The sequence below is a fragment of the Pholcus phalangioides genome, unplaced genomic scaffold, assembly GCF_987345545.1.
Source record: "Pholcus phalangioides strain wild (caught in Gottingen) unplaced genomic scaffold, Ppha-v1.0 ptg000007l_1, whole genome shotgun sequence".
In the NCBI taxonomy this organism is placed as follows: Eukaryota; Metazoa; Arthropoda; class Arachnida; order Araneae; family Pholcidae; genus Pholcus; species Pholcus phalangioides.
This window is the reverse complement of record NW_028301600.1, coordinates 62523064-62543218: the sequence shown is the minus strand read 5'-3', so window position 1 is coordinate 62543218 and position 20155 is coordinate 62523064. Positions and strand designations below refer to the sequence as shown.

At 35.3% G+C, this 20155-nt stretch overlaps 1 protein-coding gene across 1 annotated transcript in view; it reads left to right on the top strand.

Moving 5' to 3' along the window:
• Positions 1 to 19929, top strand: part of LOC149085605 (putative sodium-coupled neutral amino acid transporter 11) — a 51083-nt gene extending 31154 nt beyond the window's left edge. The window contains exons 10-13 of the mRNA XM_089233743.1: positions 2423 to 2584; positions 7727 to 7839; positions 16490 to 16615; positions 19566 to 19929. Coding sequence (XP_089089869.1) covers positions 2423 to 2584; positions 7727 to 7839; positions 16490 to 16615; positions 19566 to 19832 — 668 coding nt within the window. The 3' untranslated portion in view covers positions 19833 to 19929. The remainder of the gene's footprint in view (positions 1 to 2422; positions 2585 to 7726; positions 7840 to 16489; positions 16616 to 19565) is intronic.
• The last annotated feature ends 226 nt before the right edge of the window (positions 19930 to 20155 follow it).

Genomic DNA, 20155 nt, shown 5'->3' with positions numbered 1-20155 from the left:
AAGCAACCACAGCTTCAGAATTAGCCTTTGGTGGTAGAGCATCATAATCTAACTCAGAGGTTCTCAAACTTTTGCTATTCATGGCTCCCTTGATATGACAATGTTTATCCTTGATAGCCCAGTATAGTCCAAGAAAGAACCATTCCAAAGCATGGAATAGACAATCATCAATGTTTGGAACTGATGCGGCACCCTTGAAAAACGTTGACAATGTCTCTAGGAAAAATGATATGCACTTTGAGAACATCTGATCTACCCATCACTTGGCGATGAGTCATTGACAGTTGAAAGTTCAGAGATAATTTTTTCCCCCCTTGAAAAATTTAATGGCTGTTACAGTCTAATGATAACATTTCAACCACATCTTTTTCTTTTGCTTCCACGCTCTACCAGAGATTTCTCTTAAAAGCTTTTTCGTCAGATTCTTTTGGTGTTTCATGATTATCATCTAAAGCAAGTTTTGGCCATAATTTTTTTCCCAGGTTTTCTTTAGCAAGGTATCCGTCATATTTCCCATGCTTCTGTGGGCCAGTAAATGACATTTTTCACCAAATTTTTTATCATTTTTTGTAGAATGGAAAGAAACTCACTCTCATCTTCAATGAGATATCAAAGCAGCATTTTTTTGTACACCTGTTTTGATGTTTAGTAATGCCCTTTGGTCCATTGGCAAAGATTTAACATTGGAAGGTAAAAAAATCACATTTTTTACCTTGCAATGTTTACAAATTTACAAAATTTTCCTGCAATTGTTTTGGTCATTGTTAAATAAAATTATCTGATCTAAACCTTATCTCACCCATAGGGATGCTTGCTATTATTACAGTTTGAAAAAGTCATGTTTAAAAGACAACCCCTGGTAATCCAAACTTTCTGCTAGTCAAAACATGTCCCGGTCCCAATTAGTTTGGATTAGTATGCTTTTAATTTCTGGTAGCCTTTTTTATATTGATAGGCTATCTTATATTATATTGTGTGTAAACAAAAAAAAAACATGTTTTTAACTTAAGCCAATTAAAAAAAACATTTTGGACCAATGTTGCCCCTTCACATTTGTAACTTTGGCCCACTTCACTTTTTCCTATCTTAAAGCATTAAATGAAGAGCTAGGATACTTCTTGTACCTGGGCTTGTAATCAAACTTCACCTTGTGAAAGAAAACTTATATTTTAAATTGTTTGTATTGGTTATAAAACTAGCAATATTTACTCTCTCTCTCATTATTAGTATTAACAATCTTATGTCTTACAAATTGTTGACCAAAAACTCTTTTAGCAGGCCTTGGAGGCTTAATTACTTCTTTTGTGTCATTCCAGTTACATATACATCAAAATGTCTGTCCTGGGGCTTCTTTCAAAATTTTTGGTTACACTCTAGTCCGCAATAGCTCCTCTTTCTTCCACAGCTAACGCCAATCCTGGAAACATTTGGTGATTCCACTGAACCATCACAAAATGTTTTGTTTGCAATTTTTTTAAAAATTATCTTTTGAATTGTTTGAGTCTAATTCCTTGTTTGAACCAATGTATAATTTTCTTGAATGATTTCTTTGTGTTCATCCTCATTGGATGGGAAAATCTTACTGTATTCCAATGACACAAGACTAAAATTGTCACAGTCTTCGTCTGTTGAGAAGTCCATGTGTTTTATGTTTTCACTTTTCTAGGTTGTATTTTTTTTTCACTTCGCAGTATTTGTTGCTTCTGCTTTTTCTGAAATTTCGGTACTGAATTCCCTGGCACTGAAAACCTTGGGATGACTTGGTGTGTCGAGAAATGTTCTCTTAAGTTTATTTTTGATGGTTCTTCAGGGTATTTGAAAATGCTCTGTATCATGCTTTTGGGTCGTCTCACCAGATCTAACAACATCTAAACAGTTTTGAAAATGTTCATTGTTGTAGTCTGCATATATAATTGTGTTTATACATCATCTTTCTAGTCTGGAAACAAAAACTTGAAATCAGAAAGACATTTGAAAAATAAGCATAATTATATATTGTGGGACCATTGCCAGAAATGTCGGAGGGAAGCTACTGGCATTTTGGTGGGAAGGACCAAAGTGATAAAACAATAGACTTAAGCATTGTTATTCCTTATATATCAGTCATTTTACAACATTTCAGAAGGGTGCAGACCACCTGGTATCCCTTCCAGCTAGAGTCTTGATACAATGCATAATTATGTTTTTAATTGTAGGCCTACTCACAAACAAATTACCAAGAGTTGCAAAAATATGACCACCTTTGGCCATCAAAATGCTGGCAAAAATTGCGTGTATTTTTGCTCGAAGTAAGACTGTTCTAGCATTGCCTGGGCAGCTCAACAATGGAGCCTTTTAGCTACATTAGATTTTGTGTCTGCTGTAACTATCAAAATATTTTCATAATATGTTTATTTTCAAATCTGAATTTTTTTTTTTTCAGCTTATATGTGCCATCACAATTCTTTTCTTCTATACGAATCTCTTGAAAATGCTTCTCAAGAAAGATGGAATCGTGTAACACATATAAGCATGGGATTTTCATGTATTGTAATTGTGATATTTGGAATTAGTGGATATACAATATTCACAGGATTCTCTCAAGGTATGTTTAGTTTAGTCAGACATGCAAGGTTATTGTCTTTTAAATTTTTTAAGATTTAGATTCTAAATGTCATATTTAAGCATGGATATTTTATTTTCCAAAAAAATTCATAAACTGATCTAGTCTTGTCTAGTAAAGTATCACTACCCTAAGTTGAGCAGTTCACAACAGCTTAGCCCTCAAACTATGCCATTCATACTTTATTCATGGAATGGTATCAACTAAGTTGTTAAATTTTCATCCCCCAGATATGGAACTACTTTATTTCACAGATATAACACAATATAAAAACTTCTTTCAAGTACACAATTTAGTGTGAATAGCCATATATAGCAAGAATTTTTTTCTCTTCCGTCTATAAAGCAAGTGTGAGGCATTGCCTAAGTGGTCTTTTAATAGAGAAAAAATTTATATTTAATCTATTGAAAGAAATTCTGGTCCAGAACAAAATGGCTCTCAAGGAGTTGGCCTTCTAATGAGGTTTTACTATGTCTCATTTGGACATTTTTGCAGCATGTATTGTAGTCATGAGTGGAGATACGGGGGCCATGAGGGGTGCATCAAAGGTGGAGTCGACTGATCAAATGTATATATGAATTGACATCATCGTGCCCCCCCTCCCAGACTTCCAAGTCTATCTCCGCCTATGATTGTAGTGTTTTCGTACAAGGCAACTCAATATAATGTTATTTTTTTAGTTATTTGTATTTCTATTGTTACCATAATTTCATGCCTGTAATTCACTCAAAAAAATCTGTGCATGCAAATTTTGATACTTTGGGAGAAAAATGTAATTTTATAATCCATATGTGAAAATTTCATCCACAAATAATATAAAAAGCTGTTGGTCAATTTTGTTTTAGGAAAAATTTGATTCTTCTACTCGTATATCTCTGTGTGTGAGCATCTGTTATCTTTGGGATGAAAATTAATATTAATGTTTTAAATTTCTCAGAGAAAAAGCAGGTTACATAATTTGCACCAAGATATTCAGATTTTTTTAGTGGATTAATTCTAGTCTTCATATTATAAACAGAAAATTATGGTACTGGAAATGTAAAATTTAAAGTTCAATATTGCATGTCAGACAAAACAAAATGGTGGATGTAGCAGTAAGCAGATTTGTCTTAAAAATATGAATGTATATGTACAATGAGTATACATGTAATATACACACAGATAAAACGAAAAGTACAGGTGATGAGTAGGTGACCTTTACAATTTCATTAGCCAACTAGAGGTAGATGTTGCTATGAATAAAATTGTGAGTAGGGATCCAAACGGATAACATATCTCATCTGCTCTAGAGAAAGGAGTTGTAAGCAAGACATTTAAGTCTAAAAAATAGCCTACCCCACCTTGAAGATTATGTCATCCCACAGAGTATTTCTAATATAATTTCAATCCAGAATTTGTGGCAGCAATTGCCTTGTTAGCCCATCCAAATGAAGCCGGAAAGCATGTTGACCTGTTTTATTTGCATATTCCGGTTCTCTTTGAGATAATGATTAAGGAGACATATAACGAGCTTATTAAGAAATCACCAGCGAATAAGGCAAATGTACAAAAAATACAAAACTCCTAATGCATTTCTACACTAGGTAAGTGTTGTCTCCAGAGGAAAAAATATTTTACCATTAATCATGCTGACCGAGGATCCCACTTGGGTTGGATATCAAATTTTAACTCTCGGTTGCTCAGCGGAAAAGTATGTCTGTTCACTTAAATGTCATGGTCAGAATGAAGATGAGATCCTGTGTGTAAGACTGGCACCCTGATTGGACTCTTGTGAAATGGAGCTACGTAATTGATCTATTCAAATTTTCTTATAATTCCCACTCGTAATGAATCTAAGCCATGGTGTTGCAATCAGTGGTGTTGATTCATTGTCATTTATTAATATATTTTTGAAGGCCCGAATATATGTGCCTGTGTAGAAATCTAAATCAGCTATGGACTTTGTTAAAAACTCTAGCTTCCTGAAATTTAAATCTATAGCACTCTTGTCAACAGCGAGCGGCAATGGTAAATTTTTCACATTCCTGATTCTTAACACAGCGAGCATGCTCATTTGATCTTGTTTTTATGGGTCTCCTTGTCTGGCCTATATAACCACATGGGCAATCACCACATGGAATGTAATAAATTCCTCATTGTTTATGCTGTGGTATAGCATCTTTAGGGGGCTTGAAACCAAAGGTTTTAGTAGGCACATCTATGGTTGTTAGGTTAAACTTTTTGAGAACCGGTTTGATCTTCAGTGAGGTTATTGGATCGTACGATATGACTAGACTTTCTTGGAGTAGCCTCTCTCTGTAATATTTACGAAAGCAGTTTCTCGTGCCAGTTTCAAAATTTTCTACTTATTTTGTCGATCATCTTAGTATTGAACAGTCTTTCACAATTGCTCTAATGGCTTCAAGTTCACGGCCCAATGTGTTTCGATCTGAACAGATGTCAAATTCTCTTGCTACATAAGTACAAAATGGTGAGAGTTCCTGTTGCATGGGATGACAGGATCTAAAATGAGGTGGTAGTGAGACAGAAAAAGGCTTATGATAAACAGAGGTTTGGAAATGCGATTTCTGTTTAGTTACTAATACTTCCAAGAAAGCAAGTTCATTGTTTATTTCAAATTGGGCTGTGCACTGAACGTGAGGGTCTATGTCATTCATAACGAGTACACATTTTTTTAAGTTATTTTTGCAACTGTTCCACAGCACAAAAGTATCATCTACATATCTCTGATAAAATGAGAAGGGCAGGATGTTCGATAGCTTACTCTCAAACGCATCTATATACATCATATAAAATCAGGTAGTGGGGATTACCCATTGCTATACCGGTTGCAGCATGATTAGTGGTTAAATATTTTTTCCTCTGAAAACAATACCCTTGGTGTGTCAAAATGCATTAAAAGCTTTACATTTTTATATATTTGCCTTATTCGTTGGTGACTTCTTAATATTCTTGAGCAAAGTTAATCTACTCTTCCATATAATGAGCTGTCTAGTTTCAAAACCAGATACATAATTTTTTCTTCAAATTATGTCATTTATTTTTAGTTTTCCTACAGATCTATCAGTAGGCAAAGTCGTAATATTCAATAGCAGCTAAACGCTATTAATTTTGTTGTGCGAAAGTACCAGTTGGTTGTAAATCTAGATAAGTAAAGAAATCAGTTTCACACACACACAAAAGCAGATAGGTCAAAATGCGTATGGGCATAGACAGACTCCATAGCTTGGTTGCAAAATGAGATTGTTACAAAAGAATTTATTTTCTGTGTCTCTCAAAAATAATATATATACAGAACTAAAATTTGGTTAAGACCTGTAGCTATCTCTAATACCAATTTGTAAAAAAATAAAAAAATTTGTTTCATAAATAATGTAATTACACTGCTCAAAACAATTAGGGGAGCACATGGTTTTAACAAAATTACGCAAAGATGTATACCGATAAGTAACATAAAATGAATCATCCATAATTTAAAGCCTAGCAGGAAACGGAAGAAGAAAACTTCATATGCAAATCAAAGTTCATGACGTCAAAAACCAGAAAAAGGAGATAAGGGCAGAAATCGGGATGTTGCAGAAACGTCTGTTTTACTGCCGTAACTGTGAAATTCGATTGCGCAGTATTTTTTTTTGAGACAAGGTGACTTGAGGATGTCTCAACAACGTGATTTACCGGAATCCATGGCATGGCGTGTTATAGGCAGACTGGAATCCGGGCAAACACAACGTAGTGTCGCGGACGCTGTTGGAGTCGACAGAAGTTTTGTTGCAAGGCTGTGGAATCGATTCCAAGAAACAGGAAATGTTAGACGTCGACCAGGGCAAGGTCGGCCACGCTCCACTACAGCAACTGATGACCGGTATGTACGGTTAACAGCCCGTCGAAACAGAACAGAGAATGCTACGCAGCTGTAAAGACGGTTGCTCTTGGCAACAGGACGAAGGGTGTCCAGCCAAACAGTACGTAATCGGCTTCATGAGGGAGGGCTCTATGCACGTAGGCCAATGGTCTGCATTCCGTTGACCCCACACCACCGTGCGGCCCGAAGAAGATGGGCTGCTGAACATCGAGATTGGGAGCAACATGATTGGAACCAAGTGTTGTTTACAGATGAGTACCGATTCAGTCTGGAGTGTGACACCCGACGTGTTCTGGTATGGAGGGACAGGGGCACTCGAAATAACCCCGCATTCGTTCGTGAAAGGTCACAATACAGACGAGCTGGTTGGATGGTATGGGGTGGAATCAGCATAGGCGGACGTACGGACCTGCATATCATTCGGAATGGCACTTTGACTGCCCGAAGGTATGCAGACGAGATACTGCGACCTCATGTCATCCCTTACGCTGGAGCCATTGGAGATTCCTTTGTTTTCCAGGGTGATAATGCCCGACCACATAGAGCTCGTCTGGTGGAGAACATGCTTGAAGCTGAAACAATACAGCGTATGGAATGGCCAGCGTGCTCTCCTGACCTGAATCCAATCGAGCATGTTTGGGACATGCTCGGACGATGCATTGCTGCGCGACCAAGGCCGCCTGTTACTGTCCGAGATTGCACTTCTTGAGGAGTGGAACAGTATTCCCCAAAGTCTGATCGATAACCTCATCGCATCCATGGCAAACAGGTGTGCAGCAGTCTTAACTGTTCGAGGAGACCACACGCCCTATTAAAACTCATGCATCATGCCTAAACAGTACTTTTTTTTTATCGTTTACATGTAACCAAATTGTTGCCCTAAATCATCTTTTCATGTTTTTTCCATATTTTCAAAGAATTAAAGCTTAATTCCAAATTTTTTTGCGTCTTTTTTCTGTGTTGCGCATTGATACGCGTGTACAATCCATTGTATGCCAATACATGGCTGTCTGACACGGTTTTCTTCACTTTTTTGCTTGCTCCTCTAATTGTTTTGAGCAGTGTAATTCGTTTTTTGTTCCTCTTGAAATTTTTTCAAAAATGATCTATCCAGTTTTGGAACTACAGACTCGTATATCCCAACACAAGCTGAGATAGGTTAATTGTCAGATAGCTTATAACTTGATGTATGAAAATATTAACATTATTTACTGCTTTGCTATATTATTTCATATATTTTCACAACTTTTTTATTACTCTAGGTGACTTGCTTGAGAACTTTTGTTTAGATGATGATCTAGCTAATTTAGCTAGAGTTGTTTTTGCAATCACTATCATGCTGACATACCCAATTGAGTGTTTCGTAACCAGAGAGGTGAGTTTTCCCCCCTATAATTTATATAATCAAAACTCATTGAAAATATTTAATTTTTATATGAACTTGACTCTCACACACACACATACATACACATATTAAAAAAACTAATCAGCCAGAAATCAAACATTATGTGTCTATTTGAATTTTCTTAAAATTCTTGCTCATAATGAATTTAAGCCATGGCGTTGTGATTGGTGATGTTGATTTATTGTCATTTAGTAACACATTTAAGCAATAAGGATAGTGAAAGGAAGTTGAATCTAGGTTGGTAGGAATTTCGCTCTGACCCAAAATCATTTTTCAGGTATGTCAATAATAGATGTAAGGGGACAGTTCCTCCCCCCCCCTCCCGATAGGAGGGCGTAAGGTAGAGTATGTGTAATGCTTTCAATGACTTTTTTGCGTCAGTCTTTAATAGTGAAGGTAATATACACAGTACCTGTGTGGCATGGGGTGACAAAGTTCTCAACGAAATTCAAGTGGAAGATGTGGAAGAACTAAAACTTCTAAAAAATGTATATGCAAGCAAAGCACCAGTACCAGATCATGGAGTCCTATACTATAGAGTACTCAGGGAATGTGCTAATGAATTTTTGGGGCCAGTCCCAAAGAGTTACTGGAGCATTGTTGCTGAGGGTATCATCCTAAGAGATTGGAAGCTTGCTAATGTAGTTCCGATATTTAAAAATGATAGTAGAGAAGCCATGTCCAAAATAATAGCCTGTCCAGTGAGTTTCAACGAGCTGCCTCTCGAAAATATTGAGCATTTTTATCAAAAGACAATTGGTGAAGTGGATAGATGAGAATAATGATAGGAATAATTCTCAGATAATCAACATGGGTTCATAAAGGGGATGTCATGTGTAACCAACCTCCTTTGCTTCTATGATCACATGACTAAGGGCAAAAATGTAGATGATGTTTATCTTGATTTCTGAAGACTTTTGATGGGATCCAACATGGTAAACTTTTGGAGTGTTTGCACGAGATTGAGAGCAACTTACTGAATTAGATAGAATTGTGGTTAAACAAATAGGTCACAGTGGGTTATGGTGAACAGGGAATTTTCTGATTCGACAGGCTTCACAAGTGAAGTCCCTCAAGGAGGTATCCTTGGCCCAATATTTTTTTTTACTTTTTATTGATAAACTCGATCAGGATATTAATGGGATGGCTAGCTAATTTGCAGATGACATGAAGCTAATTAGAGTAGTTGGGAATCAAAGCGATATAGGGAATCGCTCCTGACCAACCTAAACAGGATTGCAGCGTGGGCAAATGAATGGAGCATATCTTTTGGTGTTGACAAGTGCATGATCACTCATTTTGGTTTGAACAACCCAAGTTTCACTTACAAGTTGGATGGTGCTATTATTGCGGATGCAACTAGTATCATCGATCTGGGTGTTTTGGTTGGGTAGCTTAAAACATTTGAGCGACTTCCTAAACATTGTTCTGCTGTGGTCAGGAAATCAAATAGAATGCTTGGTTTTGTAACATGACTTAGGATCCTTCACAAATTCTTTCATTTCAATTAATTCTTAATTCTAGTTTAGGCCCCAGGGACCTCCCATTTACCGGAAACCACCCGAGGTACCCGCTGGCATTCCGGCTCAGGCCAGTTATGTTTGCTAAGTCTGGCAGTCAGGGGGTGGGGTCTCCTGGCTGTCGCGTGAGAACGGGACCAGAGGTCAGGCTACTGATGTCCCACATAAATTCCGCTTACACCTGAGCAGAGGATCCTGGAGCTTGTCATATTGCCTTTCTCTCCCGATCTTAGGGTCCCGCAGATTGCTGGTGGGTATCCCACAGAGTCTCATCTAACTCCATATAAAGAATATGAAAATATAATTGTGTAATATTAATTGTGATAAATGTTTTGCAATATAGCTATACAATAGAAATGTACAATGTTTTTACCTTCAAAAATGCTGTTTGTGGGCCGCGGACCACTCTACGGTTAATAACTTCTTGAGAATTTCAATGAGCAATAGTCCTATTGTTGCAGACCTTGGCCAGGTCTTCAATGTGTATTTCTTCTATGTTGCCAACTTCCATGTGTCAAAAGTTGAAATAGTGTTTTATTCCGTATGAATATGCAAATGAGTTTTGCTGTTCGAATATACTAAGTTTTTACAGGCTACTGATCCAGCTGTCTGATTGGATCTTGGCATGGGAAGATTCCCTTAAAAGGTCGCCAGTGTGCTGAGAAGATAAGGAAAATACACAAATGCACACACACACTCAGCGATCTGTTTTAATAAGATGTTCCCCTCCGAATAGGCATACTTCTCTCTATGTTCTGGTGAACCAACAGTCTAATCAAGTTTGGACGTAATGGCTTAGGGTCACCGGGACCTTGTTCCTGTCGACCACAGTTTGGGCATGATGGAATGCTAGTCCTCTCACTGGGCTCTTATTCCTGTCGGCCATAGTACAGGTGTGGTGGAGTGTTGGTCCTCTCACTTGGACGTTGACCTCTCTTCTGTCTGGAAACCTGGTCCTGTATGATTCACATGGGATCTCGTTCATGATAGCCGAGCTGAGCTGATGTCGCCTCGGAGCTCTACCACCTGGGACACACAGCGGTAATACTCGTGCAGTAGAAGAAAGGTGCAGCTGACATGAAAATGTGAATCTCATCTAACTGACTGACAGATCAGTGAGATCTTATCAAATTAATGTGCAATATTTACTGAAGTTAAAACTCTAAAAAATTGTATTTATGTTTAATCCTTTTAACTGGTTAAAAGTTCTAAAAAATGTAAGAAAAACAATGTTGTAATAAATCTTATTAGTGGAAAGAAAACTGTTTCATTGTTGTCATTCGCAAATGCTAATTTTATGTTGGGAAAGATAAAAATAGAATCCGGGATGTAATGATGGCTAAGCAAGTAAGCAGTTCATTACAGTTCGAGTCTCGAAAAATCTCTTTGCATTCTCCTAAAGTGATCCTTCCACTTTTCTGGGGCTTGGTTCGTCCTGGATTGGAGTATGCCGTCAAGTTTTATAGATCATGCTTAAAAAGGGACATTGACTACATTGGGTGGGGGGGGGGGCAGAGAAGAGCCACTTATGTTCTTGATGGTACACAGGGCTTAAGCTATGAAGAGAGACTTCATTTTTTGAAAATATTTACATTAGAAGAGTGCAGATGTCAGGAAGATATGATCAAAGTATTTGATATTTTTGTGATGGATAAAATGGACCATGAGTTATTAATACATTGTCAATCAACTGCTTCGACAAGGGGCACCAGTACTGATTGCTAATGGACAATTCTAGGTTGTGGTGTCACAGGGAGTCTTTCTCTAATATGGTTGTGAATAAATTGAATTGCTTACCTCTGGGGGTTGTGAATTCGAATGCAATCAACATGTTTAAAAAGACATGCAATAAACATATTGAGATGTTTATTGCATGACTCGCCGCTGTGGTGGTCGAGTGGTTATAGTGCGGACTCGTGATGCGAGGATCCGGGTTCGAACCCCACAGTGGTGGTCGGCTGAAGTTGGTTTTCTGTGGTTCCCAACTTCAAGGCGCAAATGCGAGCCGATCTCCCGTTAAAAAGTCTCGCCACAGAGAGCAACAGTCCTACAACGGTAAATCATTCAACCATAACACTTCACTCATAGTTAGAAAAACTGGGGGCAGATGACAGCACTACACATAACAAGCATTACACAGAAACAAACACTTTACGTCAGGTTGCACTACACGTACACGCACATTCCCGCATGTACCGATTCGTTGGGGGGTTCCGCGGGGGGGGGGTGCATTTGGGGTGTAGCAGTAGTAGGTAGGGCCTCCAAAAAATGGCTCGGGGATCCATGATGTTCTTAAGTCAGCTACCTCGTTGGGCAATTTGCCTGTTGTGGCGTCGTATTTGTAGATGAATCTAAAGCTATCCATACTTAGATGAGACAACAATAATTTTTTATGGGTAGTATATTTATATTTTATCATAATTATTAGTTTTTTATTGTTCTTACTGAGTTGCTGTATTTTTTGATATAGTGTAGAGTTTTTATATTTGGCATTCATATTTTTTGTGGGCATCTTTTTTCAGCCACGTTGTTGGATATTTTGTCTGTTGTTGCCTTTGTATAATCATTCTTCAACCTATGGATGCACAAACTTGCTGACATCGTGTCAGACTTATTAAAACATTCAACTTTCCTTTTTTTTGTTATCACGGTTTGCCATCGTGCACTCATTAAAAGGCTTCTGATGAAAGACTTCAAAGACCTAAAACACAACTAAATGAACTGTACCAATATTGTACAAATCTTTTTTCCAACCAATCACGATGCATACATCCACCTGCTCCTTACCTAACCATGCACCCGAGAAATACAATACCATGGAAATTCCGTTAATTTCTGCTTTCTCCCGCTCAAGGAGAATGGGATGTACTCAAAGTGATTTATATATAGTGAAGAAGTGTGTGGTGTGGTTTCTTTTGCATTAAAAGCCTGATTAAGAAGCTAAATACTGTACACGGATCAGCCTGTCCTTGTTATAAGTCTATATGAAGCTGGGTGACTTTTTTTGTTGAAATCTTCGTTTTACCCTATTTGTGAATGATATTGTGTCAATCGATCGAAATGTTTTTGCAGGCCACCAAAATAGTGACGCCGGGCCAGGGGTTGAAGACCCCTATTCTAGAGCATAAAGCCTGACCCAGAGATTTGTGACGTCATTGAGATCCGTCCTCAAAACCCATCTTTCCCTGTAAGATCGTTTTCCAGCACCACCATACACTGTAACGCTGATGTGTTATATATTTGAATCACGTTGCTATATTTTTTCTCAATGTTATAGAAAAAGAAGCCGAATTAGTAAAGACTTGAGCACTTGAATAGACAAGTTTATACTTATAATTCATTATTTCCAAGTATCAATTAGGACCAGAGTTTTAATAAAAATTTAACAGTATTTGAAAAACTTACCCTTTGACCTCTAAAATTTTCTCAAGAACATTCATTTTTTAGAACTTCATTTCTGTTGATTTTAACCAAAAAAATATACATTGAATACCAAAGAAAATTGAGACCAATTCAACTGCATAATATCCTTTATTTTCATCACACATGCAATATATACTTTCAATCATTTATGAGAAAAATAAATATGTAAAAACTTTTCATGAAATAAATATATGTTGCTTTGCTCCTTCCACTATGGATTGGATATGGATGATTGCACGATTCTCATTCATACACAGATGCATAACATTCTATGCTAAGATGTGATTCAAGTAGTAAAAATCTATTTAAAAAATAGTGCTTTTTTTAAATGTCACCAGCTTCCTTTTTCCATAAAATTTTTTAAATATAATTTTTCTTTAAAAGTACATTTTTATTCAAAGGTTCTTTAGAAATACGTTAGAAACAAATCCACAGAATTACTCCCTCCCACATTCTAAAACTTACCTCAAAGAAATATTGTTAGTCTATACATTTTCCAAACCTGGCTTTTGAATAAGTATTTGTATATATTTTCCATGGAAAACCCAATTCATCAAGACAGTATTTTGTAATTTCTAAAGTTGTTTATCATAGCGCATTGCGAGTCTATCTCAAAAATGCACCTTCTGTATCCATCATTGACAAACGTAGATTAATTTTGAGAATTATATTATGAAGCAATGTGTGATCTATGTTCAAGAAGGGTAAAACATTAACCTAAATGAAGTTTATAGGTGGGGTGAAATTATATTTGGGAAGAAACACCATTTTTTAATACAGCCAGCTTTTCTGATATTTTTAATCAGATGCACTTCTGATATTTTTAATCAGAAAAAAAGTGGTCTCTGGCCCTGTATGTTGAAAGGCGAGGATGCACATGGAAATTTATACGGGGACTAATGGACAAACCCACTATTTTGTTATTAATGCAATTATCAATTGTGATGGCTATAACAATAAAGCCAATAACATCCAAACGTGGATCAATTTTGAGAACTACATTATGAAGCAATGAACCATATATGTTCAAAACAGGCGAAATATGTATCTGACCAAATTTATATACATGGGGTAAAATTTTATTTAATACTCTATGATTAATAGTTCAATTTAATGCTCTCTATTCCCACGTTGGACTACTCCCAACAATATAATAATCACTTGAATATTTTTAAGTTGTTTTATATGAAGAATTTATATATAGTTGAAATCTTGCCTTTTGGTGTTTCCAATACATTAATAAAGTCAGAGAAATTTGTTAATTTATGTGGAAAAATAGAATGACATTTTTTTAACATAATACAGTCAAGCCCAGTTATAACGCCAACATCTGTCGCAAAGAATTTTGGCGTTATATCGGTTAATGGTTAGAATAGTGTTTCAGAGAGAGGCTTCATTACATAAATTCACATGTTTATAATGAAACACTGTATCTTTGTTTTATTAGTGTTATTCTATAAATATTTCAACCCACATTAAATTTTAAGAAGAGAAAATTCATAAAATTTAAAAAACTGTACAATATATTACTTGAATATTTCTTGATATAAAACTTAAGAGACACATGTTTTACACTTATCTCTGAAATTATTTTAGTTCTACATTACATTTTAATCCCTACGTTTTTTACATTATAATCCCAATATGGAAGATCTGTTCACTGAAAATTTCTGACAGCAAGCAGTGTTGGCACTACAACAGGGGGTGCTATAACGGGGTTCAACTGCACTTTCAAAATATGCAGGAACATTAAGATCACTCACATTTACTATGAACAAAATCTGGGGATAAGAATGCACCTGTAGTGACAGATTGTATTCTACATCGTCATCTGCCTAAGCGTAAACCACACAAGCACAAAAAGTATACCAAAAGACTCATTAGATATTTGGATGCGGCAAAATGCTATTCACCTCACTGTATTTCAAACGCATGCTATTTCATTGTTAATTATATCTAATCAAAATGTTTCACAAATGGGGAGGGGAATAACACACACACACACACACATCTCGACTTGGCTGGTCGTAAGATAGCACGAGGCAAGTCCCATGGAAGACAGTCAAGACGGTTGCTTGGGGCTAGATTTGTTTGATAACTGGTTGGTAGTTAAATAATCTATACAAGTTCCAGTCCTTGCTCTTCTTGGGTGTTCAGCAAATTCACATGATCCCACGATACTGTCCAAGTCATACGCTGAAATAAAAGCATCATTAGACTTTTGAAGTTTTTTAAAATTTGTGAATGTATTTAGTTGAAATTATAACATTAAAAAAATTTGGGATTTTCATTACTTTGACCCTAGCAGGTGGCCCTCCACAGATCTTACCAAGGGACCCAGTTTCAGGAGGAGGGGGGCATGAAATAAAATATTTCTTTTCATGTAATTATTTGAAATTCCATCGAAGGCTCCCGTGAGGAATATTGGAGTGGGATCCACTAAAATTTTTATCATAGAAGCTCAGCTCCAGGATGTAAGGGGGAAGGGGGGGCATGAAATATATTTTCTGTAAATTCTAAATTCCCTCCAACTGTTTATTCGATAATTTCTTACGTTGGAGGATAACATTAAGAAATGATTCAAATAGTACATCACCAATATTGTCAATTAACTTAATAAAGCCCTATCCCAAGTATATCCAGTGTATAGCACTGAGTTTATGAAAATTGGGATTATGAGATTATCAATGTTTGCAATAATGATATTACAGAATATTCATCAATGCATTTCATGTAATAGTAAAAAATGAACTCACCTGTGTGATTTTATATGCAGCTGTACAGATAGGCCTATACTTCCTTCACAGAAGCTTGTTGGTGGCCGGATTAGCTGCTGTTTTTTCAACGATTCTTTTTGAATTACTTGGGCAACAATATTGTTTATTGCCTTGCCAAAAAATGAATAAAATAAACGTTTAAACTAGAAATTTATCATTAAAAAACTTTGTGCATGTGCGTGCTAACGCCTGTCAATATGGTGATCAGGGATAAGCAGCTTCTGATGACGGGGAAAAACAGGCCGGAGCGGGATGATGTCACGGCATCAAAAATATTGCGAGCGAAGGCTTTAGAAGGTGTTGGTTCAAACCCCACTGTTGCTACAGTGGTGGTTGGCTGAAGGTGAGTTTGTGTCGTTCCCAACTTTAAGCCTCTAATGTGAGCCGATCTCCCCTTTAAAAAGTCTCGCCACAGAGAGCAACAGGCCTATAACGGTATGATTATTCAATCATTACACTTCACTCATAGTTAGAAAAATTGATGGCAGATGGCATCACTACAGATAACAAGCATTACAGTGACAAACTTCATGTTAGGTTCACAACATGTACACACACATTCCAATATGTACCAATTCTTTAAAAATTTGGCAGAGGAATGTGGACGAGGTGCATGTGTGGTATAGTAGTAGACAAGATGAATATGCAATGCCTCATATAGCCTACTGATCTAGGAGTCTTTAGTATACTTACCATTGTTATTGCAAGAAATATCTCGTCTGTCAAGTCGAAGTATGTAAAAAATTCAAAAATGTTTGCTCGTCTTGGAAGAAAGTTCTTGCTTGTCGAGTAAAAATTGGTTAAAATGTTTTGGTTGTCTTTCAAAACACTCTTAAACCAAGTTACTCATAATCCAAAGTTTTAATGTATCTTTTAATAGTATTCTACTCACTATTTTAGGTGTGTATGCATTCTGTGCTTCAAAATCATGAACCAGCGGTTCCTTTTGTTACTACTGGTATTGTAGCCACAGCATTTGCAGTTTCATGTGTTACTGATTGCTTGAATATAGTACTTGAAATAAATGTAAGAGAGAGTTATTTACTTTTGCTAATTTTTATTATATTGTTTGCAAATTTATTGTATGTATTATATTTATATTTCTAGCTATTATATATTGTATTTATTTCTTATGTTCTATTAAATTAGTATTCTTTATGGGGATCTCGACAATAGAGCAGTAAAAGCTTCTGTATCTTAATGTTACGGAAACCAAAATGATCATTTCACCAGCTGGAGAGCAGTAAAAGCTTCTGTATCTTAATGTTACGGAAACCAAAATGATCATTTCACCAGCTGGAGCTTCATTGCTTTGATAGCAAGTATATAGTTATTAATGAAGACAATTTTGAAACCCAATAAGGATTTTTTTTCTTTTTGTCTCCATGATGTTGCATTTCATGTAAGTTTGTAAGTTTATGATTGTTAAAGTATTCAGTAAAGGCAAGGATATATATATATCATGTAAAACACATTAAATTTTGGAAAAGAACACATAAAAATTTAATACACACATTTCATTGTTGTCTTTACTCGGTAAGGACCCATGCTTGTCCAACAACCTGGGTTTCAGGGACACGTGCAAGTTAGAATAGAGTGACTTCACTGATATTGATTTAAATGAAATAAAAAAACTCTGTAAAAACATTCATCCCTGAAATGACACCAGATCCAGATTTCGTCTGTGAATTATTTTATAATGTGATGTTGAAAATAAATTTTGTGTAAAACAAAATCAAGCTTCTATCAAATTATTTTAATATTTCTCAGTTTCTTCTTCTTTTATCAGAAATGTATTATATTTATTCTATATTTTTGGGCATACTCTGAAGAAAAGAGAGCTTACATTTTACAATTGTAATATATGTGCACATGTTTGTGTAAAAAAAATTAGAACATCCCAAAAACATGAGAGCGTAATTCATGAAATGGAGTGAATTAATTACCTACTGAATCTCAAAATACCTTTTGCAAAAAAAAACATCTGAATGAAAATTCTTTATTGCACAAAAAGTTTTATGCAAATGAGTATGAACTTGCTCAAGTAAGTGTTGTATGCTTCTTCTGATTGTGTATGGAAACCTAGGGTCCTTCAATCTTAGCATCACGGGTACAAAAAGATGACATTTATACAAAAGTGAAATTGCATGTATATTCTTCAACAGTATGATAAAACACATGCTGATATCAGAATATATTGCACTCTGGCAATCTTCAGTTTTCATCATGGAATTTACCTCAGATAATTATCTGAGATGTGATTGAATTTCAATCCAGATACATACCACAGACTCATCGTTTCCATGATTGGTAATTGGTGAACTCTATAATGGGTAGCTAGTATTTAGATAGCGCCTTTTTTAATACGATACCACAACTTTTTGATAAGATTAGTATCAAGTACTATCATCAAATATCATGAAGCCACAGAAACATCAATGAAGTTTCATGGACATAGCATAATTCTTGATGGAAACTTTATGCTTTTCCAAGTTTTAGTTCTCCAACTGCTGTAATTTAGAAAGTAGAGACCAATATATCAGATGACTACTCAAAATGCAGATGTATGCTGCTCTCTATTTTCTGATTCCAGAGGTTGAAGACTAGTTTGAAGATGGCAATTTTTCATTTCCTACAATTTTGGCCATGTTCATGCATCAATGCTGCTGCAATTCAGATGGACAAAATGTTGGTTGTGTGTGTTTGAGGAATTCTAATTACTTGCTGAATTTAGCATTTTCCTACTTTATACATACTATAATCAAATCATTATAGCATCAATAACATAAAATAAAATAATCCATAAAACTTAAAGTGAAGCTTTTCTGTGCAATATCTGTAACAAACCTGATGCAGAAGATGCTCAGATTTTTTGATAAATAATTTCTATTTTAACTGTAGCTAGGATTTTATTTTTTTGCCTTTGTCAAAAAATTCCTGCAATTAAATCAGTGTACTTTCTTCTTTTTTGATCCCTAATTTCTAGTTTATCTTTTCTTTTGTATTATAATTGTTTATTTTGATGTAAAACATGTGTTGTTTGTAAGATGATGTTTGCGAAGAATGATGCCAAAGTTACTTATGAAAATATTATGATGCCCTTGAAAAGTTTTAGATAGACCTTGGCAATATTTGGCAAAAGCTATTAAAACTTATTCAAAAGACGTGGTTATGAAAAAAATCAATGTGTCTCATCAAAATTTATCAATTCTGTTAAATAGAATAGTTATGTTAAAAATAAAAAATGTTTTAAATTTTTAACAAAAAAGCTGCAAAATGTTTGAATTAAAAGCAACTTGTCATCATCTGCTTAATTAATGAAGCAACAATATGTTAGATACATGCAGTAGTTTGCAAGATGTGCTAATGCTTTTACGTCATACCAATTGCAGAACTATTTCACATACATTCAACTAATAAATGCAAAATATATTCATATATAATTTTCAGTTATTATATGTATTTAATTTATAAAAAAATTCAGACATTTATTCAATTTTATCTCCTGCAGTATGTAATTTTCCTTGTAGTTTTATTCTTTTTTGCCATAATCTCTCCCAACACTATCTTAAAATTCACCTATATGCATAATATGCTTTGAGGTGTAAGAACCATTAGTTTACATTAAATTAGATATTAATTTCAAATCCAATATTAAATCTACAAAACTTGAAACCAAGTGGAGCTTTTCTCTGAAATACCAAAAATTCTCTCATTGACCAGTGGGTAGTATAAGCCATACTTCTCATATCACAGTTTAAACTTATACATAATTGAACTTAGGTCCAGGTGCTTGGAACTCAATGTAATCATGACCACAATTTTTATACTTGTGCAAAATTAAATTTTATGAAATCCTAATTTTTCTCTCTCTATCCAGTTTTCCCTTTTCATAAACAATAATTGTGTTTATTTTGTTTATCTGATGACAATTGAACAAAAATTTTAGCGTATTGAAAGTTTTCATTATTTTTAGGGTGTTCTTGCAGCTGTGCCCTTAGCATACATTCTTCCTGCTGCTGCATATATCAAGGTAGCAGAAGGTAAGATATTTTCATTGAAAAAAGGATCTGCTGCTGTTCTTGCTGCTGTTGGTATTATTGTTGCAGTTGCAGGACTAGTGAATATTGTTTTAGATGTTCGAGAAGGATTTACATGTAGCCATGGGATAGAATTGCCATATTGCAAATTTACAAATATTAGTGATTTCCATGGATTTTTTAATGCATCTAAAAAAATTTAGCTTCATATCATCAAATTTCATTCAATTCCTTATAAGAAAAAAAGTTGTAAATTAAAAAAATATATTAATATACTCCTGTTTTGCGACAAAAATCAATAGCCTTATTTTACAACAAAATACTTTTTTTTCAGATTTCTGTGATTATAAATGTCAAACACTTTATTCATGTTTCTGGTTGCTCTGTTTCAGAGGGATGTATATAGTGCATATTTTCTTCGAATGTTTGTAAGAAAAAAATGTTACATTAATTTAAATGAAATTCTAAGACTCTCTCCACTACACTATTGCATATTCATTGCAACTGTGCATAATATAATTTGGTT